General features: G+C 55.2%; 1 protein-coding gene and 2 long non-coding RNA genes across 3 annotated transcripts; 2 read left to right on the top strand and 1 right to left on the bottom strand.

The window, feature by feature from the left end:
* The first annotated feature begins 2094 nt into the window (after window positions 1–2094).
* On the top strand, window positions 2095–4631 carry LOC125753298 (uncharacterized). The gene is made up of 2 exons (XR_007404798.1): window positions 2095–3007; window positions 3772–4631. It is a non-coding gene; the product is annotated as an uncharacterized LOC125753298 (long non-coding RNA).
* Window positions 4632–5204: 573 nt separating this feature from the next.
* Window positions 5205–7833, bottom strand: LOC112660484 (uncharacterized). Its single transcript, XR_007407169.1, has 2 exons — window positions 6772–7833; window positions 5205–6590 (listed from the first exon to the last, which is right to left on the bottom strand). It is a non-coding gene; the product is annotated as an uncharacterized LOC112660484 (long non-coding RNA).
* A 941-nt stretch (window positions 7834–8774) lies between these two features.
* ENC1 (ectodermal-neural cortex 1) lies at window positions 8775–20542 on the top strand. Its single transcript, XM_025447370.3, has 3 exons — window positions 8775–8921; window positions 12119–13931; window positions 18009–20542. Exon 2 carries the CDS (start codon window positions 12132–12134, stop codon window positions 13899–13901), a length of 1770 nt encoding a protein of 589 aa, XP_025303155.1. The 5' UTR covers window positions 8775–8921; window positions 12119–12131; the 3' UTR covers window positions 13902–13931; window positions 18009–20542.
* The last annotated feature ends 575 nt before the right edge of the window (window positions 20543–21117 follow it).

Genomic DNA, 21117 nt, shown 5'->3' with positions numbered 1-21117 from the left:
CCTGAGCAGAGAACCCAGTTGAGCTGCTCTTTGCTGGGACTTCTGACCTAGTGTGAGATACTCCATGGGTATCGCTTTACAATTTCTTTCTTTTATTTTTGTTACTGACTTTAAAATATTTCTAATATTAGGGGCACCTGGGGTGCTCATCGGTTGAGCGTCTGCCTTTGGCTCAGGATGTGACCCCGGGTTCCTGGGACCGAGTCCCATGTCAGGCTCCCTGCATGGAACCTTCTCCCTTTGCCCGTGCCTCCGCCTCTCTCTCTCTGTACCTCTGATAAAATCTTAAATATATATATATTTCTAATGTTACTTGAAGTAGTGAATACAGATGGATACACAAATACTACAGAAAGATGAGAGGAAGGGCAGCCGTCCCCTGTTCAGTAAGCCCTCCCAGCGTGCCCGCCATGCAGAGACAGCCGCGTGGGGCAGTTGTTCTAGTCCACATCTGTCAGTACCATCCCTAAATTACTGCTTTTAAAAAAATATTAGATATTACTGATTGTTATGTAGGTGGGTATCGTTTACTTTTTAAAGAAAACTCCAACAAGGACATCTTTTCTTTTGTTTAGAATTTTTGCTTTAAAAGTTCAGGATAAGAAAAATGTTTTATTTATCGTTCTAGTGACTTGGCTTCTACGTGATTGAGATCTTACTGTGCTGGGCTTCTTCGAGGCCTGAAAAACACCATCACATGCTCCAGGAGGCTCCAGACCTCCTCACTGACGATATCCCTCCCATCTGCGAACTGTTGTGCAACACGAAGATTTCAAACTTTCGCATAATCTGTGTATCTTGGGTTTTCACCCATCATGTCATGGTTGCTGCATGCAGCCAAGGGATTAAATACTTCCTTTATTTTCCATTGCATTTTCTCCCGAATCCTTCCAGGAGGACACCCGGAGCTCCCCCAGACGTTTGGACTGCAGACGCTGCGGCGGGCAGAAGATGAGACGCCGACATTTGGAGTTGAATCATGGCCAGGGAAACAGTGCTTCATTCCACGGTTAAGAAACTACGTCTGCACTAAACTTAAAAGGGAAAACCGGATTAGGACATGATTTTGCTTGGTTTTGCTTGAGCTGATGCGCAAGGTCCAGTGGGTATAGCGTGCCCGGATGAAAGGGTGATCCGGTGCGGCACTTCAACTATGGGTAGAGGCTAAAAATTGATTAAGAGGAACCCACATGATTTTAATCAGTTGATTTCAGCTTCTCACTTGTCACACCTTGATCAGACCGGTCAACACAAAGCAAACCAACCAAGTGATTCGTTTCCTCTTCTCTTGTAAATAGTCTGCTTGGGGGCCGGGTGCCCAGAGCGGGCCTTCCGGGGATGGGACAACAGAGGCCTAGTCAATCAGGGACACCGAGGAGGCAGCGGGGGTCAGGGCTGGGGACTCAGCTCTGGTGGGTGCGAACCGCTTTGGGTTCCCGCTTCAGACCTTCAGTCTTTTAGGGTTGCTGTGGGATCAAGGCGACGGCCGCCCGCCGGGAGGACTAGATAAACGGCAGGTCTCCTGTCACCCTTATCGCTGCGAGAGCATCCCTGCCGCACGGGGCCCTGCACGGAGAACGCAGCGAGGATGCTCCCCGCAGGCCCAGGGCGCCGGCGCGTTCTGCGCACGCACCACGCTCCTCTTCTTCCACATGTTGGGACTTAAAACAACAATAACAAAAAAACCCTTTTTACTTAAAAAACAGCCCACTTCACTGAAGTGTGATTGACCTACAGAAAGCCTACGCATTTTACACATGCGACTTGGTGAGTCTGGGTAAGCGCTCGAGGGACCCACGGCCACATGGCGGCACAAGCGGAGCCCTCGGCTGCAGGTCCCCCTCCTTCCTCCTCTATTATCCCCGCGACACTACCGCCCGCAGCGGCCACGGGGCATGCGCGACCCTCGTCCCCTGGGCTCGGTCCTCGCACGCGGTGTCCCCCGGGCGTCGTTCCCAGCGCGGCCAGCAGGGGGCGCTGCGGGGTCACCCACCCTGCGCTGTGGCCGCGGAGCTACAAGCTGGGGTCCCCGGGGCGTCGTTCCCAGCGCGGCCGGCAGGGGGCGCTGCGGGATCACCCTGCGCGGTGCCGCCGAGCTACAAGCTCCGACTCCTCCTGGCTGCTGGGGCCGCAGGGGAACAACCGACAGGAAACAGGAACAACCTTTTGTCTGCAGCGGGACACACACAAAAACTTGATACTGGACAAACTTTAGGCATTTTTGAGATCCTGCAAAATCGTGTATGGGATTTGAAAAAACACAGCAAGCGCAACAGAGAGCATGCGTTCTTTGAAACCGACCGGGGATTTTTCTGCAAGCACCATCTGAAAAATCAAAGTGCAACTTGGTGCTCGCTTTAGGCATCACGCGGGACCCCGAAAAGCCAAGAGATGGGCGCCCGGTGTCGAGGAGCTGGGGTCCCCGTGACCTCCCGGGCACTCAAGTCTCTGCTGGGAGCAGAGGTGTGAGGCCTTTCCCTTGGCCAGTGTCATTAGGAGCCACTTTGCTGTTTTTTTTTTTTTAAACAGGTCAGCTTTTAATGAGGCAATAATGGCTTTATTTATAATCCTTGGGTGAAAAATGGCAATTGGAGACGACGTTTCACCACCCAGGCGGTCCGCACCCCAGACTGGCACCTGCTAGGGTGACAGAAATTGAGCTCCGTTTTGGCCGGCAGATGTTCTTTCCCCTACTGCTCTCGAGTTTCTCTGTGTGTGATTTCTTTCCTTGGCTTCAGAGTCGGAACGACACATTCAAAATGCAAATACAAGGACGTGGACGGCAGGCCAGGCCCACAAAGTGTAAAATCACCGTGTGGGCTGAAAGCCTAGTGCGAGTGGAGGATGCCGCGGCCCCGGTACCAACAGGACGCCTGTAAATGAGTATCTGCTGCACAGCCCGATGCAACCACTAACTTCTCAAGATCACTGTGGGCGTGTAAACTGATTTGTGATTGTTTGAAGGTCCATTTCCTTCCGATATTTAAATATCTTCAGGTAGCCTCAGGTAAGGGAATAGTGAGTCTTTCAGCTCGTTTGTGTACTCAGGTGTATGTGAGTTCTTCAAAGTCACGAAGGGAACCAGTGGTGGGAGCTCTGGCGTCTGTCTGCTTTCATCCTTTCTTCATGCTGGTCATGTTAACTTGCAGCTTCTTGGGGTTTTTTTTCTTCTTCCAGACTCCTGTCCCAGCTGAACTGTATGTAAGTGACTAGAGCCTATGCTCACAGAGGGCCATAAAATCCTTTTAATATTCATTTGAAGGTACGAGCTCTTGGACCACAAAGGTCCCTTCTTCTGGTCCCGTCTTCGTGCCCGGGCTTGCTCGGGGCCTTGGCATCCTGCCCTGGAAGCAAGGCCTATAGGCCAAACAAAACCCTCATTTTCAGTGCTTGGAACAACGGTCAATTCTTTAATGTAATTACTTAGAACAAATTAAGAGTTTAGATCCAGGAGCCTTGGGGCACTCAAAGATTATGGAGAATAAGGGGGTGGGGAATGGGTTAAGATGCCCCTGGGCCGTGAAAAGCCACACATCACAGAGGCCGGGTGTGATTTTCATAGATATGAGAGAGCCTTTGTCAAGTGGCCCCACGAGATCTTCAGGGCAGGAAAAGGTAGGAGCCTGTATTCCACACAGGCTGTGTCTTGGATGGGCCACCCTCTTCTAAATATAGCTAGCTGCTGCTTTTTAAAAAATGTGTGACTTCTTAAATACTTTCCCCTTTGCAGCACTTTAGTTTCTTTCTTTCTTTCTTTTTTTTTTTTTTAAGATTTTATTTATTTATTCATGAGGACCCAGAGAGAGGCAGAGACCCAGGCAGAGGGAGAAGCAGGCTCCCTGCGGGGAGCCCAATGTGGGACTCAATCCCGGGACCCCGGGGTCATGCCCTGGGCTGAAGGCAGGCACTCAACTGCTGAGCCCCCCCCGGGGCCTGCAGCACCTTAGTTTCTTAAGCTGCTGGAGAGTAAAGGGTTGTTGCTGCATCATCCCCCGAAGCCCCAGGGCCCCGGTGTAAAGCGGGAAGACGGCAACCATCAACCATCAACGAGAGGTGGAAGGAGGCAAAGGCACATCCCAGACACTCCAAAGAGCGTCTGTAACTTCCTTCAGGACAGGAAGTGTCCCTTGAGCCACTGCCACTGGGCACGTGTGAGAACAGGATTCGAGTGACTCGAGGGGGAGGACACGCTGTGGGGCGGTCACACTAGCGCTCTGGGCTCTCCTCTCCGCTCGGCTCAGGAGGGAACCAGGAAAGCCGGCCTTGCACCTGCCAGCTCACTGATCAGCAAGACAATGCCCGAGCAGTGCTCCCGCCACCGCCACCGGCCTCCTGCCACCGCCACCGGAACCTGCCCCCAGACTGCTCAGGGCCCGGCCCCAGGCCTCCAGCGCTGCAGAAGCAGGAATCCAGCCCAACTCCAGTCTCTGCCCTTAACTGTTTAACTGCTAAAAATAAGACACTATGTGGCTATAAAAGACTGGAACCCAAATGCCAAACATCACTGTCTTCCAAATGGCAAGTTTGTGGTTAATTTTTTTCTTTTACTTTCCTGGGTTTCCTCCACATTACTACTATGTGTTGCTTTCATAATCAGAGAAAAAATAATAAATGCTGCTTTAAAAGTCTAACCCTAACGTGTGTCCCCGTGAAGGTGACTGTGCTGGGCCCCAGAGGCCCCAGCCCGCATAGCTCCGTGCCCCGGCGGCAGCTCTGAAGCACCCTCGGTGTCCCTGCAAGCCGGCCCGCACCGTTGGACGGGGGCATGGGGTGAGGGATGGGGTGCTCCTGCTGCAAGGACTCCGAGGGGGACTTCAGCAGGATGCGGGCTCGGCTCGGAAAGGACACAAATACACGTCCACGCACGATTTTCTATTAAAAGTCATCATGCAGGGGCGCCTGCAAGGCCCCGGCAGTTGAGCCACTGCCTCTCGGTTTCAGCTCAGGTCGTGATCTCAGGGGCATGGGATCCAGCCCTCACCCCTCCCGGCCACCCCCCTGCCTCGCACACCCTCTCTCTCAAATCAATCAATCTGGAAAAAAGTCATAATCCATTTTTTCCATATAGATAAGCCACGAACAACTGGAATTTGAAATTAAAAAGTAATACGATAACCCAGAGTAACTCACAAAAACGCCCGAAACCCCTATCATGTGTGTAGGAAGCAACTGAAGTTTTAAAATACGACACGGTCACATTTCAAGAATATTCTCAAGGTTTATCACAAGAAACACTTAACACGAATACAGTTAAAAAGACAAATACAGAAGGTGGCAAATCAAAATTTAGAAAACGGTCTGTTCAGACTTCTTGTCTGTTCCCAGAGAAAGACACTGACTTACCCGATGCGGAGAGCTTCTCGCACCGACTGCCTTGCTCTTCAGTTTTCCTTGTTTTTTTTTTTTTTTTTTTTTTTTTTTTAAGGTAAGAGGTGTGCTGGTAGGAGCTGAGGTCTCATTTCTCTAGGTTTGATTCTCTGTTAGAGGAAGTGTCGAAGGGGGCCCTGCGCCCATGGCCTCACTCCTCCAGGGAGACTAGACACCCCCCCGCCCAGCTGCTGGGGGTACGGGCAGCAGGAGGCCCTGGGCCCCTGTCCCTGGAGGGCTGAGGACTCTGTGGGATCGGGCCACTGGACCCAGGCCTTGGTCCCTCTCCTGGGGAGCCTGTACTGGGGAACTGGCCCAGGCAGCCTCATACAACCGGGCCTTCTCACTTTTCCTGGGGGCAACTCTGAGGGGTGTTTCGGCTCCAGCCAGGGCCTCAGCTGAGAGGCATCCCCGAGAAGCCCCCGCTCCTTCCGCTGGTGTTGATCCCAGGACGAGTGCAGCCAGGGGAGTCTGTCCCTGGCTCTGTGGCCATTTCCCCGCGGGAACCTGACACAGGAGGGAGAGCACCGGGCCTCCCTGCTGCACCGATTCTGCAGGCCACAGCCTTGACGACCGGCGGACGTGACCCGAGGAAGGAAGGCAGTGCCATTTTCCTCACACAGATTCAGGAAGTGGATCAAAGAACAAAGAAGACACTTGGAAGGCGGGCAGGGCAGGGACGGGTGTGTGTGAAGTTCGGGTGGGGCCTCGGGGGGACCACAGGAGGCTGGACGGCAGCTGCCTGGCCCACTGTCTGCTCTAATCCCCTGAGCTGTCCTATCCCTGGTACCGTGGTCGCACTGTGTTAATTAAATCATTCTCATTAATTCAGCCCGAGTGTAAATTAGGAAGGAATGAAGATAAATTAGGTTTGAAGGCAGCTAATACATTTAACCCCATGCTGCTTATTTTGCAGCCAAACAAAATAACGTTGTTAAGGGAGATAACAAGGCCAAAGCCTTGGGCACAGCTTCTTAATAGCATTAAAAATGAGACCTTGGTTTGGTGTCACAAGGCAGAGGCGAAGACCAGCTCCCAGGGGTCCCCGGGACCGGCCTAACATCTTGAGTCAGGTGGTGGCCATCGTGCGACACGGACCCACAGCACTTCTTGACTTGCTTGCACCTCAAGACATCGGCCACGTGTCCGGCTGTCCGGCTTGGTCACAGCGCTGTCTAGAGACCTCTTCCTGTGCACGCTCACGACCTGCTCACCCTGTCACCCTGCGAGGAAGTGATAAGAGTCACTTTAGGACTGGCTAGCTGTGGGCGACGCTGGGCAGTTACAGTTTGAGTCGCTGTGACGGGAAGCACACTAACAGTAGGAGTGCACACGGGCCTGAAAGCCTGTCACACGTTGGCTCAAGGAAACCAGCGCGGTTTGTAGGTCATGGAGAGCACGCACCTTTCCCCCAAGATGCCAGTTTAGTCCCCATATCCCTCAGCAGGAAGAGATTTTCCACGTTTATGGCCTCCAGAAGCTAATTTCTCTCCCTTGCCTCCCATCGCTTATCTCCCTGAGGCAGACGAAGCAAACGTGTAAGGTCACTGAATACATTTCAAGATTTCCCAAAGCTACAACTTTTTTCCCCCCTTCTCTTCTCTCAAAGCCCAGAAAGATGGCAACGTGAGAGCAGACCAGGAAAAGGGCATCAGGAGCGATGGATGAGGAGCGAACGTGCTGAGCATCCCTGCGGCTTAGCAAGGTCCCGCAAGGAGCAGTGAACGCTGCTGTCCCCGTGGTCAGGGACACTCCGGTGTCCGGGTGGTGGAGATGTGAGTCGGATGCCCTGTTCCTGACTCAGGGGCTCCCGGAGACAAAATTCCCCCGACCAGCGAGCTGGGACGGTGTTTTATTTCTCAGCAGAATCCTCTAGGTGCAGCTCCCCGGAGGTTTAGGAAAGAAATACTTCCTCCTAGAAGGACAAAGTGTTGATCTCTTCGTTTACACAGAACTTCCCCCAGAGGAAGCCCCGAATACCTGGCCTCCCAAGGCCCCACCGGGCCCAGGGCGCTTCCCCAGAGACGGGCCTGAAAGGCAGATGCGCGCTGGCTGCACAGAACCGGGTCCTCGGCCTCGTCCTCGGCCCCACACATCGGGCCTCCCGGGCATCCCCATCCCGTGTCCCCCAGCACAGGGCGCCCTGCGGGGGCCGCTCCTCTCCCGGCCGAGCCCCAGAGCCGCTGCCAGGATTCTCACCCAGGACCCAGCCCGCCGTCCCCTCCTTTGGGGGCTCCGCACGCAAAATAACACAAAACAGGCTCCAAGACCCCTGGGGAGGCTGCCGGCCGATGCGGACCAGGGCTTCAGAGGGCCCTGCGCTCCTTGGCGGGGCCGGGGTGGAAAGTAAAGTGGGGTCGGGAGATCCCACCGGCTCGGGGAGGGCCGCGTGGGGAGGGCCGCGTCTGGGGCGCAGCGGGGCCTCAGCAGCTTGAACCACTTTTGCACCTGGTCGTGGGAGGGAAGGGGGTGGGTGGGTGGGAGGGGGTGGGGGGGCCCGGGGCCGGTGGGAGGAGTGGGGGCGGGTGGGAGGGTGTGGGGGGGCCCGGCAGGTGGGGGGGGTCCGGGGACGCCTTGCGGAGCTGCAGACCCGCGCCTGCCCCGCGGCCTGGAGCTGGGCCTCGGCTCCCCCCACTCGTGTAGTAACCCCGAGCAGCCGTGGGCCGCGGGCAGCCCCGGCCTCGCTGCGAGGATCGCGCGCGGCCGCGCGGGGGCGCTCGCCTTGCGGGTCACGGGTCCCGTCGGGGCCTCCGCGCCGCACCACGGGCTCCGGGGCTCGGGGCTGCTCCGGGCGGGCGGGCGGCGTGGCCGCGGCTGCGAGCGGGTCGCGGGGACTCCGGCCGCGGTCGGCTGCGGAGCACGTGGTGCGCGCCCGGCGGCTCCCCCGGCGGCTCCCCCGGCGGCTCCCCCTGCGCCCGGAGCGCCCCGAGAGCCCCGCACAGTGCGGCCGCCGGAGCCCCGGGTGGGTACCGAGGTCGCGCCCCCCGCCCCCCGGCCCTCCAGGTGCCCCGCGTCCCCCTCCCCCGGGCGTCCCTCTCCCCCCTCTCCCGGGCGCACCCTGGGCTCCGGCCGCGCCAGGCCTCCCCCCGCGGCCCCGGGGAGCGCAGCTGCGAGCTGCGGGGCCGCTTTGTCTCCCCCCGCCCCCGCCCCCGCCCCCGCCCCCGCTTCCTCTCCCGGCGCGCTCGGCTCGGCCCCCCCCTCCCCCTCCTCCCCCTCCCCTCCCTTCCTCCTCCTCCTCCTCCTCCTCCTCCGCCCCGGCGGCCGGCATTCACTGGCTTCCTCCCTCGCCGGGTGTCACTCCGGCATCCGCGCCCTCCCCCCTCCCCCTCCCTCCGCCCCGCCCCGCCCCGCCCCTCCCCTCCCCTCCCCGCCGCTTATAGGCGGGCGCGCGGCCGCGGGGCGCACACTGCTCGCAGCCGGATAGGAGGCGGCGCGGCCCAGGCGCTGCGCACCCCGAGTCCAGCCGCCGGCGCTGCGCCCCCCGCGCCCCCCGCGCCCCCGCGCCCCCGCGCCCGTGACCCAGGCGAGGACCCGGCTGGCCGCGCGCCGCCGCCGTAAGTTCGCCCCCGCCCCGCGGACCTGTTGCCGCGGCCGCCGGGCTGTGCGCCCGGAGCTCGGGGGGTCGGGGGGGTCGGGGTCGGGGGTCCTGCCCCGGGGTCCCTCGCGGCCCGCGCAGGTCGCGCCCCCAGGCCGGAGCGCGGGGTGTGGGCACTGGGGGGCGCGGGGTGTGGGCGCGGGGGGCGCGGGGCCTGGGCACTGGGGGGCGCGCACCCGCCCGTGAGGGCGCCCTCCCCGCGGGGAATGAACGGGGCCTCGCCCGGGACCGGCGTCCGCTCCGCAGCCGCGCGTGGCCGTGGGCGCCCCCAAGGCGCGGGTCGCCGGCTGAGGCCTCGCGCCGCCCGCAGGTCCGCCCCGGGGCCGGGCGGGTCCCCGGTGTCCCGGCCGCGATGCCCGCGATGCCCGATGCCCGGGCCGTGGCCGGTCCGCAGGCGGGGAGCCGCGCCCGAGCCGGGAGCCCCGAGTGACCCCAGGTCACTGTGCAGAAGCCCCCTCGATGCTGGGGCACCGGCAGCCCTTGCCCCGTGTCCTCTGCGGACGCGGGTGAAGTGTGCGTGTGCATTTGGGGGAGGCTGTCTCCCCGGCACGCAAATATTATTCCTCTGGGGGCTTAAGAAATGCCAGAGGAGGATTCCTTTTCGCCCGAAGGTGTGTTCAGGGACTGCCTAAAGGGCTCCTGCCGATATTTTGATGTCTGCATAGCTTCAAACCGGAAGGCAAGTTGTGTCCCTTGGGTCTCTAAGTTTTCCTTTCATTTTAAGCAAATATTGCCGCGAGAAGGTTGGATTTCGCCCGTGACACGCTTCTCTATCGGGGCGGTGTCCAGGATGACAGGCTAACCAGCCTCTCTTCCTCCTGGTTTTGTGGGACAACCTGCAAAGTACAGGAGCTCAGACACAGGGTGCATAGGGATGCAGATCCTGTATCCTGAGGTCTTCTTAACAAACTGTTTCAGTGTAAGCCAGGCCGCCACCCCCCCCCCCCTCAGTGAATGTTGTTTCACTCTGTCTGGAGTTCGATGCTCTGGGAAACATGTTCTGGGCCCCACTGTGGTTCACACTCTCTGCGGGCACTTTGGTGCTCACGTGCCCTGTGCCAGGAGCCTCATGCTTCAGTTAGAGGCGTGTCCTCTCTTAGCTTGAGACAAGGCAGCTTTGGAGAGAAGCAGCTCGGGAGGGAAGCGTTAGCTTGAAAAAGAAAGCAGAACTCATTTGGAGTGATTGAAGTTTCTAGGTAAGACATCAGAGGATGTAAAAGACCTCTTGTGAGGTTTAGGCTTAAAATCTTCCTCGAGTACCTCAGATTGAATGTATGACTTCACAGCTCTCAAGGTGGGGTGTCAGGGATGCTAATAGGTGCGCTAAGGCTTTGGAAACTTGGTGCACTCCCCTGGTGTCAGGTCGACGGTTCTGGGCCTCGTAAACACACACCGGACGGTAGAGGCCTTGTCTGAGATAAGGGGGATGCCTGGCTCCTCACCGCCCGTCTATCTGTCCTGAAGTAGCCGCAGTGGACACTGGTGTTGTCTTCTAAGGACATTGTTACTTACTTTCTTCCACTAAAGCCATGTTTACTCCTAATGAAAAGTTACATTCCCCAAATAAAAGAAAACAAGTTGCATCACCTAATGTTGTGTGGCTAGTGTGTCACGGGCCCATCTGGCACCCGCCTTTGTTGTGCGCCGTGCTGTGCCACAGCTGGTCGGGAAGTGCCGCTTGGTATCTAGCCCTTGAATTTGTGGAGAGTCACTCATTTCTGTTTATTAGCAATTACTGCAATATAGATTGAAAAGAAATAACTAAGGGAATGTTGAAGGAAACAACAAGGAGGCCCGCTTGGAAGAACTAGCTGTTCTGAGTTTGGAACAGATACTGTAACTTATACAGTTTAGCCTCTTGGCATAAACAGCTTCCTTAGGAACCCTTTGACGGGCAGGTTCTTGAAGGCTTTATTCTTTTGAAGTAACAGAAGGATAGAAAAGAAAAAAAAAAAAAAAAGCATGTGATTCAGTGTTTGAAGATGGGTGACAGGTATTTCCCAGATCCTGAACCTACAGCTGACTTACTGAGGAAAGCCAAAGACAGCATTAGATTTTGCTATGATTTCAGTAATTTGGAGGAAAGGACTTTACTTGGCAAATAAAGACAAGGGTGGCCCTAGCACAAGAGCACAAATGCGTGTGCTTTTGACTTACATAAAACAGTGTTTGCATTTTGAACCCCCCCTGCACGTGGCGGTGTTTGCAGGTCCGTGAGAATGAGCCTGGTGATGCACTCACTGTTCAATCCGAAGAGGGGGACGGATAGATCCTTTGTTCTTGCAACTGGTTTTCCAAGAATTGATATAAAGCAGGAAGAACAGAAAAACAGCAGTGATGAGTAGGCTGCTCAAAATATTCTTCCTTTTATGTGTGCAAATCCTCATTTTGGAAGCTGTCCAGAGCCAAGACACATGGGTGGTGATTGTGGCCAGAGTCTGTTCTGTGTTTTCACAAAAGCCTGCTAATCAATATATGGTAATGTTTATGTTGGTGCTGTTTGAGGGCCCTGTCCTGGTGGCGTTGTCGGCCAGAAGTTATTTGTAAGGTTTTAATAAAGATCTGATCTTGGAAGGAGTTGGCCTAAGCCTATGACCCTAATATTACGTCTCCCATGTACCGTGGTACACAGAGACACCGGCTCTTACTAAAGGAATTCTTGATGGAATTAATTAGTAGGTATTTGTTTTACACATGGCTTTATGTTGCATAGGGCATGAGAGCTGGTGCCCATGCCGGCGTTACGAGAGCTGGAAGGCTGGCATTCTAAGTGGCCTGCAGTGAATCAGCTGGACGAGGACCGGGAGCCCTGCGAGTCAGACCTCCCTCCTCTGGGGTTTTGCCGTCTTACATTCTCAAGGACTTCAGTCTCCTCAAAGTTGGCAGTCAGGTTTTCCAAGATGAACCTGCTTCCGAGCCGTGATTTTTTTTTTTTTTTTTTAAACAGTGCTCGAGCAGCTCAACAGCATTACAGGGAGATGCCTTGGCTGCTGGGTGGTGTCTGTGGCTCTGCGGGAAGGGCTGCCCATTACTGCAGGCTAACGGCAAAGCCCTGTGTTTTCTCCGGTCACAGCCATTTGTTTGCTTTGCTGTGCTGTTCTGAACGTCGAGAGCGTCCCCCGTTCAATGGCCTGTTTTGCTGTGTCTTGGTTTTAGGAGAGGAAACACAATGTCGGTCAGCGTGCACGAGAACCGCAAGTCCAGGGCCAGCTCCGGCTCCATCAACATCTACCTGTTCCACAAGTCTTCCTACGCCGACAGCGTCCTCACGCATCTGAACCTTCTGCGCCAGCAGCGCCTCTTCACCGACGTCCTCCTCCACGCGGGGAACAGGACCTTCCCCTGCCACCGGGCCGTGCTGGCCGCGTGCAGCCGCTACTTTGAGGCCATGTTCAGCGGCGGCCTGAAGGAGAGCCAGGACAGCGAGGTCAACTTCGACAACTCCATCCACCCGGAGGTCCTGGAGCTGCTCCTTGACTACGCCTACTCCTCGCGGGTCATCATCAATGAAGAAAACGCAGAGTCGCTCCTGGAAGCCGGCGACATGCTGGAGTTTCAGGACATCCGGGATGCGTGCGCCGAGTTCCTAGAAAAGAATCTGCATCCCACCAACTGCCTGGGCATGCTGCTGCTCTCCGACGCACACCAGTGCACGAAGCTCTATGAACTCTCCTGGCGAATGTGTCTCAGCAATTTCCAGACCATCAGGAAGAACGAAGATTTCCTCCAGCTGCCCCAGGACATGGTGGTGCAGCTCTTGTCCAGCGAAGAGCTGGAGACAGAAGATGAAAGGCTCGTGTACGAGTCTGCAATTAACTGGATCAGCTACGACCTGAAGAAGCGCTACTGCTACCTCCCAGAGCTGCTGCAGACGGTGAGGCTGGCCCTCCTCCCCGCCATTTACCTCATGGAGAACGTGGCCATGGAGGAACTCATTACCAAGCAGAGAAAGAGCAAGGAGATAGTGGAAGAGGCCATCAGGTGCAAACTAAAAATCCTGCAGAACGATGGCGTGGTGACCAGCCTCTGTGCCCGGCCTCGGAAAACCGGCCACGCTCTGTTCCTCTTGGGAGGGCAGACCTTCATGTGCGATAAGCTGTATCTGGTAGACCAGAAGGCCAAAGAGATCATCCCCAAGGCCGACATTCCCAGCCCAAGAAAAGAATTCAGCGCGTGTGCAATTGGCTGCAAAGTATACATCACCGGGGGCCGGGGGTCTGAGAACGGAGTCTCGAAAGACGTCTGGGTGTATGATACCCTGCACGAGGAGTGGTCCAAAGCCGCCCCCATGTTGGTGGCCAGGTTTGGCCACGGCTCTGCCGAACTGAAGCACTGCCTGTATGTGGTCGGGGGGCACACGGCCGCAACGGGCTGCCTCCCGGCCTCCCCCTCCGTCTCTCTAAAGCAAGTAGAACACTATGACCCCACGACCAACAAGTGGACCATGGTGGCCCCACTCCGAGAAGGTGTCAGCAACGCGGCGGTGGTGAGCGCCAAGCTCAAGCTGTTCGCTTTCGGAGGTACCAGCGTCAGTCATGACAAGCTCCCTAAGGTTCAGTGTTACGATCAGTGTGAGAACAGGTGGACGGTGCCCGCCACCTGCCCCCAGCCCTGGCGTTACACGGCTGCAGCTGTGCTGGGCAACCAGATCTTCATCATGGGTGGGGACACCGAGTTCTCGGCCTGCTCCGCCTACAAATTCAACAGCGAGACGTACCAGTGGACCAAGGTGGGAGACGTGACCGCAAAGCGCATGAGCTGCCACGCTGTGGCCTCCGGAAACAAACTCTACGTGGTCGGGGGATACTTTGGCATCCAGCGGTGCAAGACTCTGGACTGCTACGACCCCACGTTAGATGTGTGGAACAGCATAACCACGGTCCCGTACTCGCTGATCCCCACTGCGTTCGTCAGCACCTGGAAGCACCTGCCTTCCTAAGCGCGGCGCCCTTCGGGGGATGAGCGTGAGGTAAGGAGTGGTCCCGGGTGAGTATGCGGGGAATTGAGCGGCGCGAGTCCCTCCAAGAGTGAGAGTGACCGGTGCAGAGGTAGTCCCCGAACTATTCAAGTCAAACACCCTGCTCCCCAGAATGGAAAGCACCGGGGTCGACCGCAGCTGCCCGGCCCTGCCCCTAACTGGAGCCGGGGGTCCCAGCCTTGGCTGAGCCCCCGCGTCTCCCAACCAGCATCTCAAAACTGCCCGTCCCAGAGGTGGGATCTGGGACGGGCATCGCCAGGGGGTTCTCTCATGATGCTGTTGTGCGGCCCAGTTGGGAGCCCCTGCCTTGTGCCTTAGGTTAATAATGCCAGCCAGGCTCTGCTGGGCCTCCCTGCACACCTGGGGCCGGGGGCTCCGTGGGTCACTTCGTCTGATCCTGACAACAGCCTTGCGAGATACTATTCCTAGAGCACTGTAGGGATGGGAACAACCGGTGCACAGAGGTTGAGCGACTTGCCCAAAGTCCTAGAGCTTCGTAGGTGGAGGAGCGGGTCGAGAAACCAACCCGGGGGCTCAGGCTCCAGAGTGGAAGCGCTTGAGCGTTTGCTGAACTGCTTCTTAACAAACTTGAGCTTCCTACGGGTTATCACCCCAGGAGATATTGGTTGATACTCAAATTTCGATTCCTCAATGCTTTCTGGAATGAAGGAGGGTGTAAGAACCGGAATGCTTAAGTTTTTTTCCTAGTTTGTTTTCTCTCCAATTATTTATCGCTTATTTAAAAATTTTTTCCTCAACAAAAAAAATAGCCCCCTTTAGGGCATTTATTAACTTCAGAAGGAAACCGGGGTCTCTGCTCGTAAAAGGTTACACCTGCGTTGTTTAAATTTGTCTGATGCGTGGACACACTGAGCCATCCAGACTGCCTTACACTGCAGCCTTTCAGAGTTAATCAGACAGGCTGACCCTTTTGTCAGGGCGAACAAAAGTCGTCTTTCTGTGTCATATATCTGAGTCCATAATGGTCGTCTTGTGTGCTTAAGAGTATATAATACTCTTGGCTCAAATAATTAATAGGCCGACGCAGTTCAGTGTTCGCGAAGCTAATGGCCGCTTTGCTGCCGTTAAGCATCCTTGCTCTTGGCCCCAGGAAGCACTTAAGCATGTCTTGAGGGCAGCACGAGCACGTGGAACGTGTTGATTGGCTTTGGTAATTCGCGGGCTTGTTATTAATAATAAGAGAATAAAGTTAAAACTCTGCTTTGGAGGAAGCACAACGAAAACTAACCCATTGCCTGGGAAGCTTTGGCTCTGTGATCCGAGTATGTGTCACACTTTTCTTTTTTCTGCCTTTTTTTTTTTTTAAGACTTATTTATTTATTTATGATAGACATAGAGAGAGAGACAGAGACACAGGCAGAGGGAGAGGCAGGCTCCATGCAGGGAGCTGGATGCAGGACTCGATCCCGGGACTCCAGGATCACGCCCTGGGCTGAAGGTGGCGCTAAACCGCTGAGCCACCCGGGGATTCCCTGTGTCATACTTTTTCAAGAGGACTTTCAGAGGGGAAAACGGAAATCTAGGGATCTTTGTGAGCTGAGCAAAGAGGGATTTCGACTCATTGGTCTTTCCTTTCCACCTTTCTTATAGCTCATTTTCGAACATCACTAAAATTGGCCTCATTTTGACAATGAATCTTTGTTTTTGTTTTTGTTTTTTCCATTGGTTCAGTTGTCTCCTCCAGCCTGTTAGAGTTAGCACAGCTTGCTAATAGGATGTAACCTTGGAATGAAACTCCTTCAGAGGAGCTGGAACAGTCAGAAACCTCCTGTGGGGAGTGACTGTGCTGACGGCGTCCCACACCAAACTGGTTTTTGCAGCCTTGCTGGCATCTCAGTAATCCTGAGTAAACAAATGCTCTGAACGTGGTTATTTCATCTGCGATATGAGTGCATGACTCACCTCTAAAGCAGGTTTAAAGAACCTTCTGGGCAAAAGCATCAATTAAAAGCACACTGAGTTCGGTGTTAGCCCAGAACTGACTATATTTGCAGAGGAGAGCCAAGCCCTTGGCGCGATGGTGGCCGTGGACAGGCTGGCATCTTTGGACTGAAGGAAGGAAGGAAGGAGGAAGGAAGCCGAGGCAGGGAAAGACCACGGTGCATCCCGGTCTGGGTTTCCGGGGTGCCGTCTGGAACCCTCTGGACTCAGACCCCTCCTTTGTCCCGTGACTGTGCTGCACTAGGGCTTCTGCACGCTCTGTCCCCACTCAGGCCCGGGCTCATTGATAAATGAGGGAAGAAAAGGGGAGAGAACACGCTGCCCAGCATCTGGCCCATGTTAAGTGTTCGACACTCTTAGGTTTCTTCCCTTCTTCAGCTGAGACCTCGGCCTGCCACGGAATTAGCTTCGCGTGTGGTGGGGAAGTGCGGTTCCTCTGACTGCCACCCACTTGTTACCTCTAGTCTTCGTTTTTTTTAGTGCCTCCCCACGCAGCCCAGGGGATGTTGTCTGGTGCTCGAATTCGCCCCATCCTGGCTATTTGATCCTAATCACATACTTCTGGGCCCTGGGAACCGAGCAGATCAAGTGTTAGGTCGTAGGTGCAGCAGCCCCAGCCCCGGTGCCGCCCGTCGGAGTCCAGCCCCGAACAGGGCAGTTTGACAGGGTCGCATTGGCCTCTTTAAGGGCGGTGTGGGCCTCATCAAAGCCACCCTTGCGGTCTCCCATAGGGAGAATGTTGGTGTAAATTTCTGAAGTTTTCTACACACAATATAGTGTTAAAACACTTAAGCTGGATAGGGTGACTTAAAAGAGGTGCTGTGCAGGTTTCAGCCGTAAGCTGCAGAGACTTCCGGAACGTCTCTTTGATCTCAGACGTGGGTGCTAACCGAATTAATACGTGTTAACAAGAGGTTTCCCTGGGTCTAAAAGCTCATTCACCAGGGGGGATTTTAACTGTCTCCTGCTGCTGTGTCGGTGGGAAGGACAAGAAGGAAATCACTCTTGAGGACGCTCCCATTTTTGTGGTGCCGTGTGGCCCCAACCTGACGGCCCTCGGATTTCCCTGTGCTCTGCCTCTTCCCTTTTTTTAGAGTCCCCCCCCCCCCCTCCGTTGGAGGATGCACTGCTGTGAACGCTGATACTGTTCCAGTTATCAAACGCGTCCTCTGGCCTGCTGGTGAGCCCTAGGTGCCCGAGGCGGGGCTGGGGGCGGACACAGGCCTGAGGAATGCCTCCGGAGCCTTGAGTCGCCGTCAGGAAGCTGCCAAAGGAACCAACTAATGAAATGAATCCGACTCTGAACACACAAAAGGGAGGAGAACTGCGAGTGACCGGCGGCCCCTCCTGAACGCCCTTTGTCTGCACTCGCAGCGGCGCCGGGCTGGGGGCCTGCGCGGGGCCTGGACGGGGTCTGTGGGCGGCTGGTGCGTGAGTGGGGGGCGGAGGCGGCTGCACTTACCCGTGGAAAATCAGGTCCACGGGATGGGCAGGGGCCGCGTGGGGAAGCTGGTCCCACGCAACGCGCAGGCCTGTGGCTCCACTTGATGCTCGTGCTCGCTTGACGGCGGTGGATCCCGCAGGTTGGCAGTCGTGCCTTGGCCGGCACGTCCCGAGTGTGGACAGGCTCCAGCCGTGGGCTGGGGCGGCCTGTGGTGTCGCTGGAAGGGAGCGAGATGGACTTGTGGCACTTGGACAGCAGAGATGTGCTTCGGTGGGCGGGTTACTGTGCCTTGTACAAGTGGGGGATCTGCACTCGGAGCCCTTTGCGGGGCGGCCAAGGGGGGCCTGCCCCTCAGGGGGCTGCACGGTGCTCTGCTCAGCCACAGACGAAGCAGGGGTGTTGGAAGCAGAAGCTGGCACCTCGGAGCCGCACCGTTGGCACACTTGTGCTCTGGCGCGGAGCGGAGACGGGCCGGTCCTCCCGGGGCCACGCTCGTGTGTGCACGCGGCTCGGGGACGCACCCGGTCTGTGCACGCTTGCTCGTGAACCTGTAGTCTGGGCTTGCACGAGCCAGTTGGCCAGCTCTGTCCTGATTGTCATGGTCTCTTTCCCTTTGGTGTCCAGGGTCCTAACGAGACTCTGTCTCTCCCCCTCCATTCTAGGTTGTTCCGTCGCTCGGTGAGACAGAAGGAGATTTGTACTTTGGAGACGCCAAAGGTAATGAAGAAAGAAGGAGGAGGAGGAGGAGGAGGAGGAGGAGGAGGAGGAGTTGCTCCCGGACCCCAGAGCAACACCCCCACCTGTACATTCCCTGGCTGGACGTGGGGGGCGGGGCTCGCCAGGAGCCGCCGTTAACATGAACGAGTGAACCTGTGATCTAGTCCTTGTCCTGTAATTGTGGATTAATGTCCGCGTTAATCGGCCCCTCACGGGCGGAGGAAAGCCGGGCCTTTCCCTTGCTGTACTATATTCAGCTTTTGATTTCCATGGGCTCCACCATTTATGTGTAAAATTTGCAACGGTTGTCACCTCTCCGAGGAGCGAGCCCGAGCCTCCTGCCAGCTGCTGTCGCCCGGTGAGGCCCGGCTGCGGGCCCAGACGGAGGCCTGGCGCCCCGAGGCTCCGAACAACGCCGACGTTCGCGCATAGGTGTTCTTTCTCTATTTATAAGTGACTTTAAACTCTCCCTCGGCTGTTAAGAAACTTGTTATAGATTTAGCTATTTATTGTCCGACGCCTGCATGCTGAAACAATGCTTACGATTGTCTTCGCGTGTACGGGAGCGTGTGAATGGTTGTATGTTTTGCACAATTTCGTGGCTGTTGTGAAGTGCTTTGCTGCACGAAAATGAGAACTCGGGAGTTAAAATTTGGAGTTTAACTGGAGGGTGGGTTGGGACGGGGGGGTGGGTCGTAGATGTCAAGACAGGGAAGGAGTATAAGTCGGAAACGAATGACATCGTAGACGTAGAGAAAGCATGAAGGACACTTTTTAAAGACTCACGGACTTCTAACTAATGGGGTTTCATGGGCTCTGGTCATGCTGATGGCTCATGGGGTGGGGCACGTCTTCAGTTGACCGTGTTCCTTCCCATCTGATTCACCTACTTCCATCTCAGCTACTGAAATTTAGGAAGGACCAAGTCGCTCTGCAGTTTTTTTTTCCCCTTTGTGTAATAATCCTAAAATCCTGGAAAATTCTATGGACTAGTTCTGTATATAGGGCACAGGTAAAGGCATTGTCCAAAGTTTATTTATTTATTTATTACCCCGTGAGAATGCTTTGCCAAACCCACAGTTCAACAGGAAAAAGCTGAGCTGCCACAGACGTACATTAACTCCCTCGCCAGATCGGTTGGCCCTGGACTCATCGTTCCCTCTTCTTGATGTGCGATCCAGCAAGCGGTAGAAGTTTTCCGAGGCCACGTTCACGTTGGTACAATGTACACTTGCGTGTTCACCCTTGGGTAAGTCTCTAGAACAGAACTCTTCGGTGCACAAGAGTGACGCGTTTGGCCAGGTGAACACCGAAGAATGGCGAGCCGGTGGCCCCTGGTGAGGGGTTTCCCGGGATGGACGGTCGGGGACCTGTTGTGAATACATTCTTTGCTAGTTCGTGTGCTTGTTTACTAACTCGTGCCGTGGTAGGTATTAGTGCTAGACCCAGCTTGGTGCTTGCCCAGAGGTGCCTGGGGAACACCGGAGTTTGCAACTCGCACCGCTTTCGTCGATGTTTCTCACGTTGCTGTAGTTTTAGAAAATAGGGCTTTAGACTGATGATAACCTTCTACATCGTGAGTGTGTTTGCATTGTCTAGTGACCGATGAATCCTTAACATTTCTCTTTACCTGGACACTTCAGACTAACTGCACATGTCCGTTCGTGCCATGAATAAGTGGGCTACAGTTGGACCAGAATAAATGAGCCCTTGGAATGAAAGCGCCACAATACTCTTCCAGCAGTCAGTTCCCCGCTCCTGGATGTGTTCTAAGCAATGCAGATGTCCGATTGTGCCCCGGCGGCGGCGCGGCGGCGGCGGCGTCACATTGTGGCAGCCACGGCGCTCTAGTTTATGATGCAAATCTGCCGAGATGTGTGTGTCGCTGCGTGACTTCTGAAAGCAGGATGAATTTTCTGCAGCTGTTTCAAAGTTGTGGCGTGTCCTTGAATCCTCTATTAATTACTGTGTGCGAGCCGGAGGGAGCCGTGGCCGGGGTGGGCCTCCAGCCTGCAGGGAACTTTCTGGACTCCCGCTCTTTGAATTGATGTAGGCATTTGGGCTCGCTACTTGACCATTCTCACCCTGTGAAACGTCCCCCACTTTGAAGCAAATACGATTCACGGCGCAGCGCGCACAAAAACCTTGGCGTAAGACGGAGAAGGTTCTTCTTATTCTGTGGACTGGTTGCTGTGGAAACCGATAACAAAGGGCAGCCTTCCACTTCTGGTATAATTGTGTAGCCCCCTTTTCTCTGGGCTTGACACCTGTCTGAATAAGAGTGATTAGAGCTGAATAATATCCCTCGCTTGGCTATTGAATATGTGGTTCACGTACAGAACTCTGTGTAAGTTGAAGTGTTCATGTTCATGTGTGCTTGTCTGCTACTACGTTTTTGAAGTTTTGTAAAACTGTTGTTTTTTTTTTTTTCACAATGTGAAACTGAAGGTCAAATAAATTATTAGAGATTTTCTCTTCATTGTGTGTGTGAGTCTTTATTTTAACGCCACATGATTTAATCTACTGGAAACGTGTGCCTCTTGCAGTTTGATGAAAGTGAGGATCGTTTCACACGACGTGTTTCTTTCACTGTCCAGGCATGTCCATTCAGGAAAGCAGTTTTGCGTGTTGAGCTATTAAGATTTTTGGCCTTGTAGGATATTTCTTTCTTTCTTTCTTTTTTTTTTTTTTTTGTAAGATATTTCTTGCGACAGTGCAAAACACCTCCATTCTGGGTTATTCCTAGCGTAGGATATAAAAAGCCACGTACCAGGTGACGATGAGACAGCGCGGGGACTAGATGGAGGGAATAGTTCTTAGAGTCCTCCTGCGGGTTATATTTTGACAGGAAAGCTTGTAAGAGGAGGAGCTGGAGTTTAGTCCCCTTTTCATCGGACGAGCCTTAGAAGTCATCAAACTAAGTAGAGATACGTGCATATTATTTCCCTGTAACGGCACAGGAAACCGCACGTGGAGCCCCTTGATGCACTTAGCTCCTGGTTGGAAGCCACCCGGAGGCTCTGTGTAAACACATGATCCTTACGCCTCAGCCTC

This window comes from Canis lupus, chromosome 2 (genome assembly GCF_003254725.2).
Source record: "Canis lupus dingo isolate Sandy chromosome 2, ASM325472v2, whole genome shotgun sequence".
NCBI classification, from domain to species: domain Eukaryota; kingdom Metazoa; phylum Chordata; class Mammalia; order Carnivora; family Canidae; genus Canis; species Canis lupus.
Note: the sequence above shows the minus strand (reverse complement) of the source record. Positions and strands in the feature narration are given on the sequence as shown.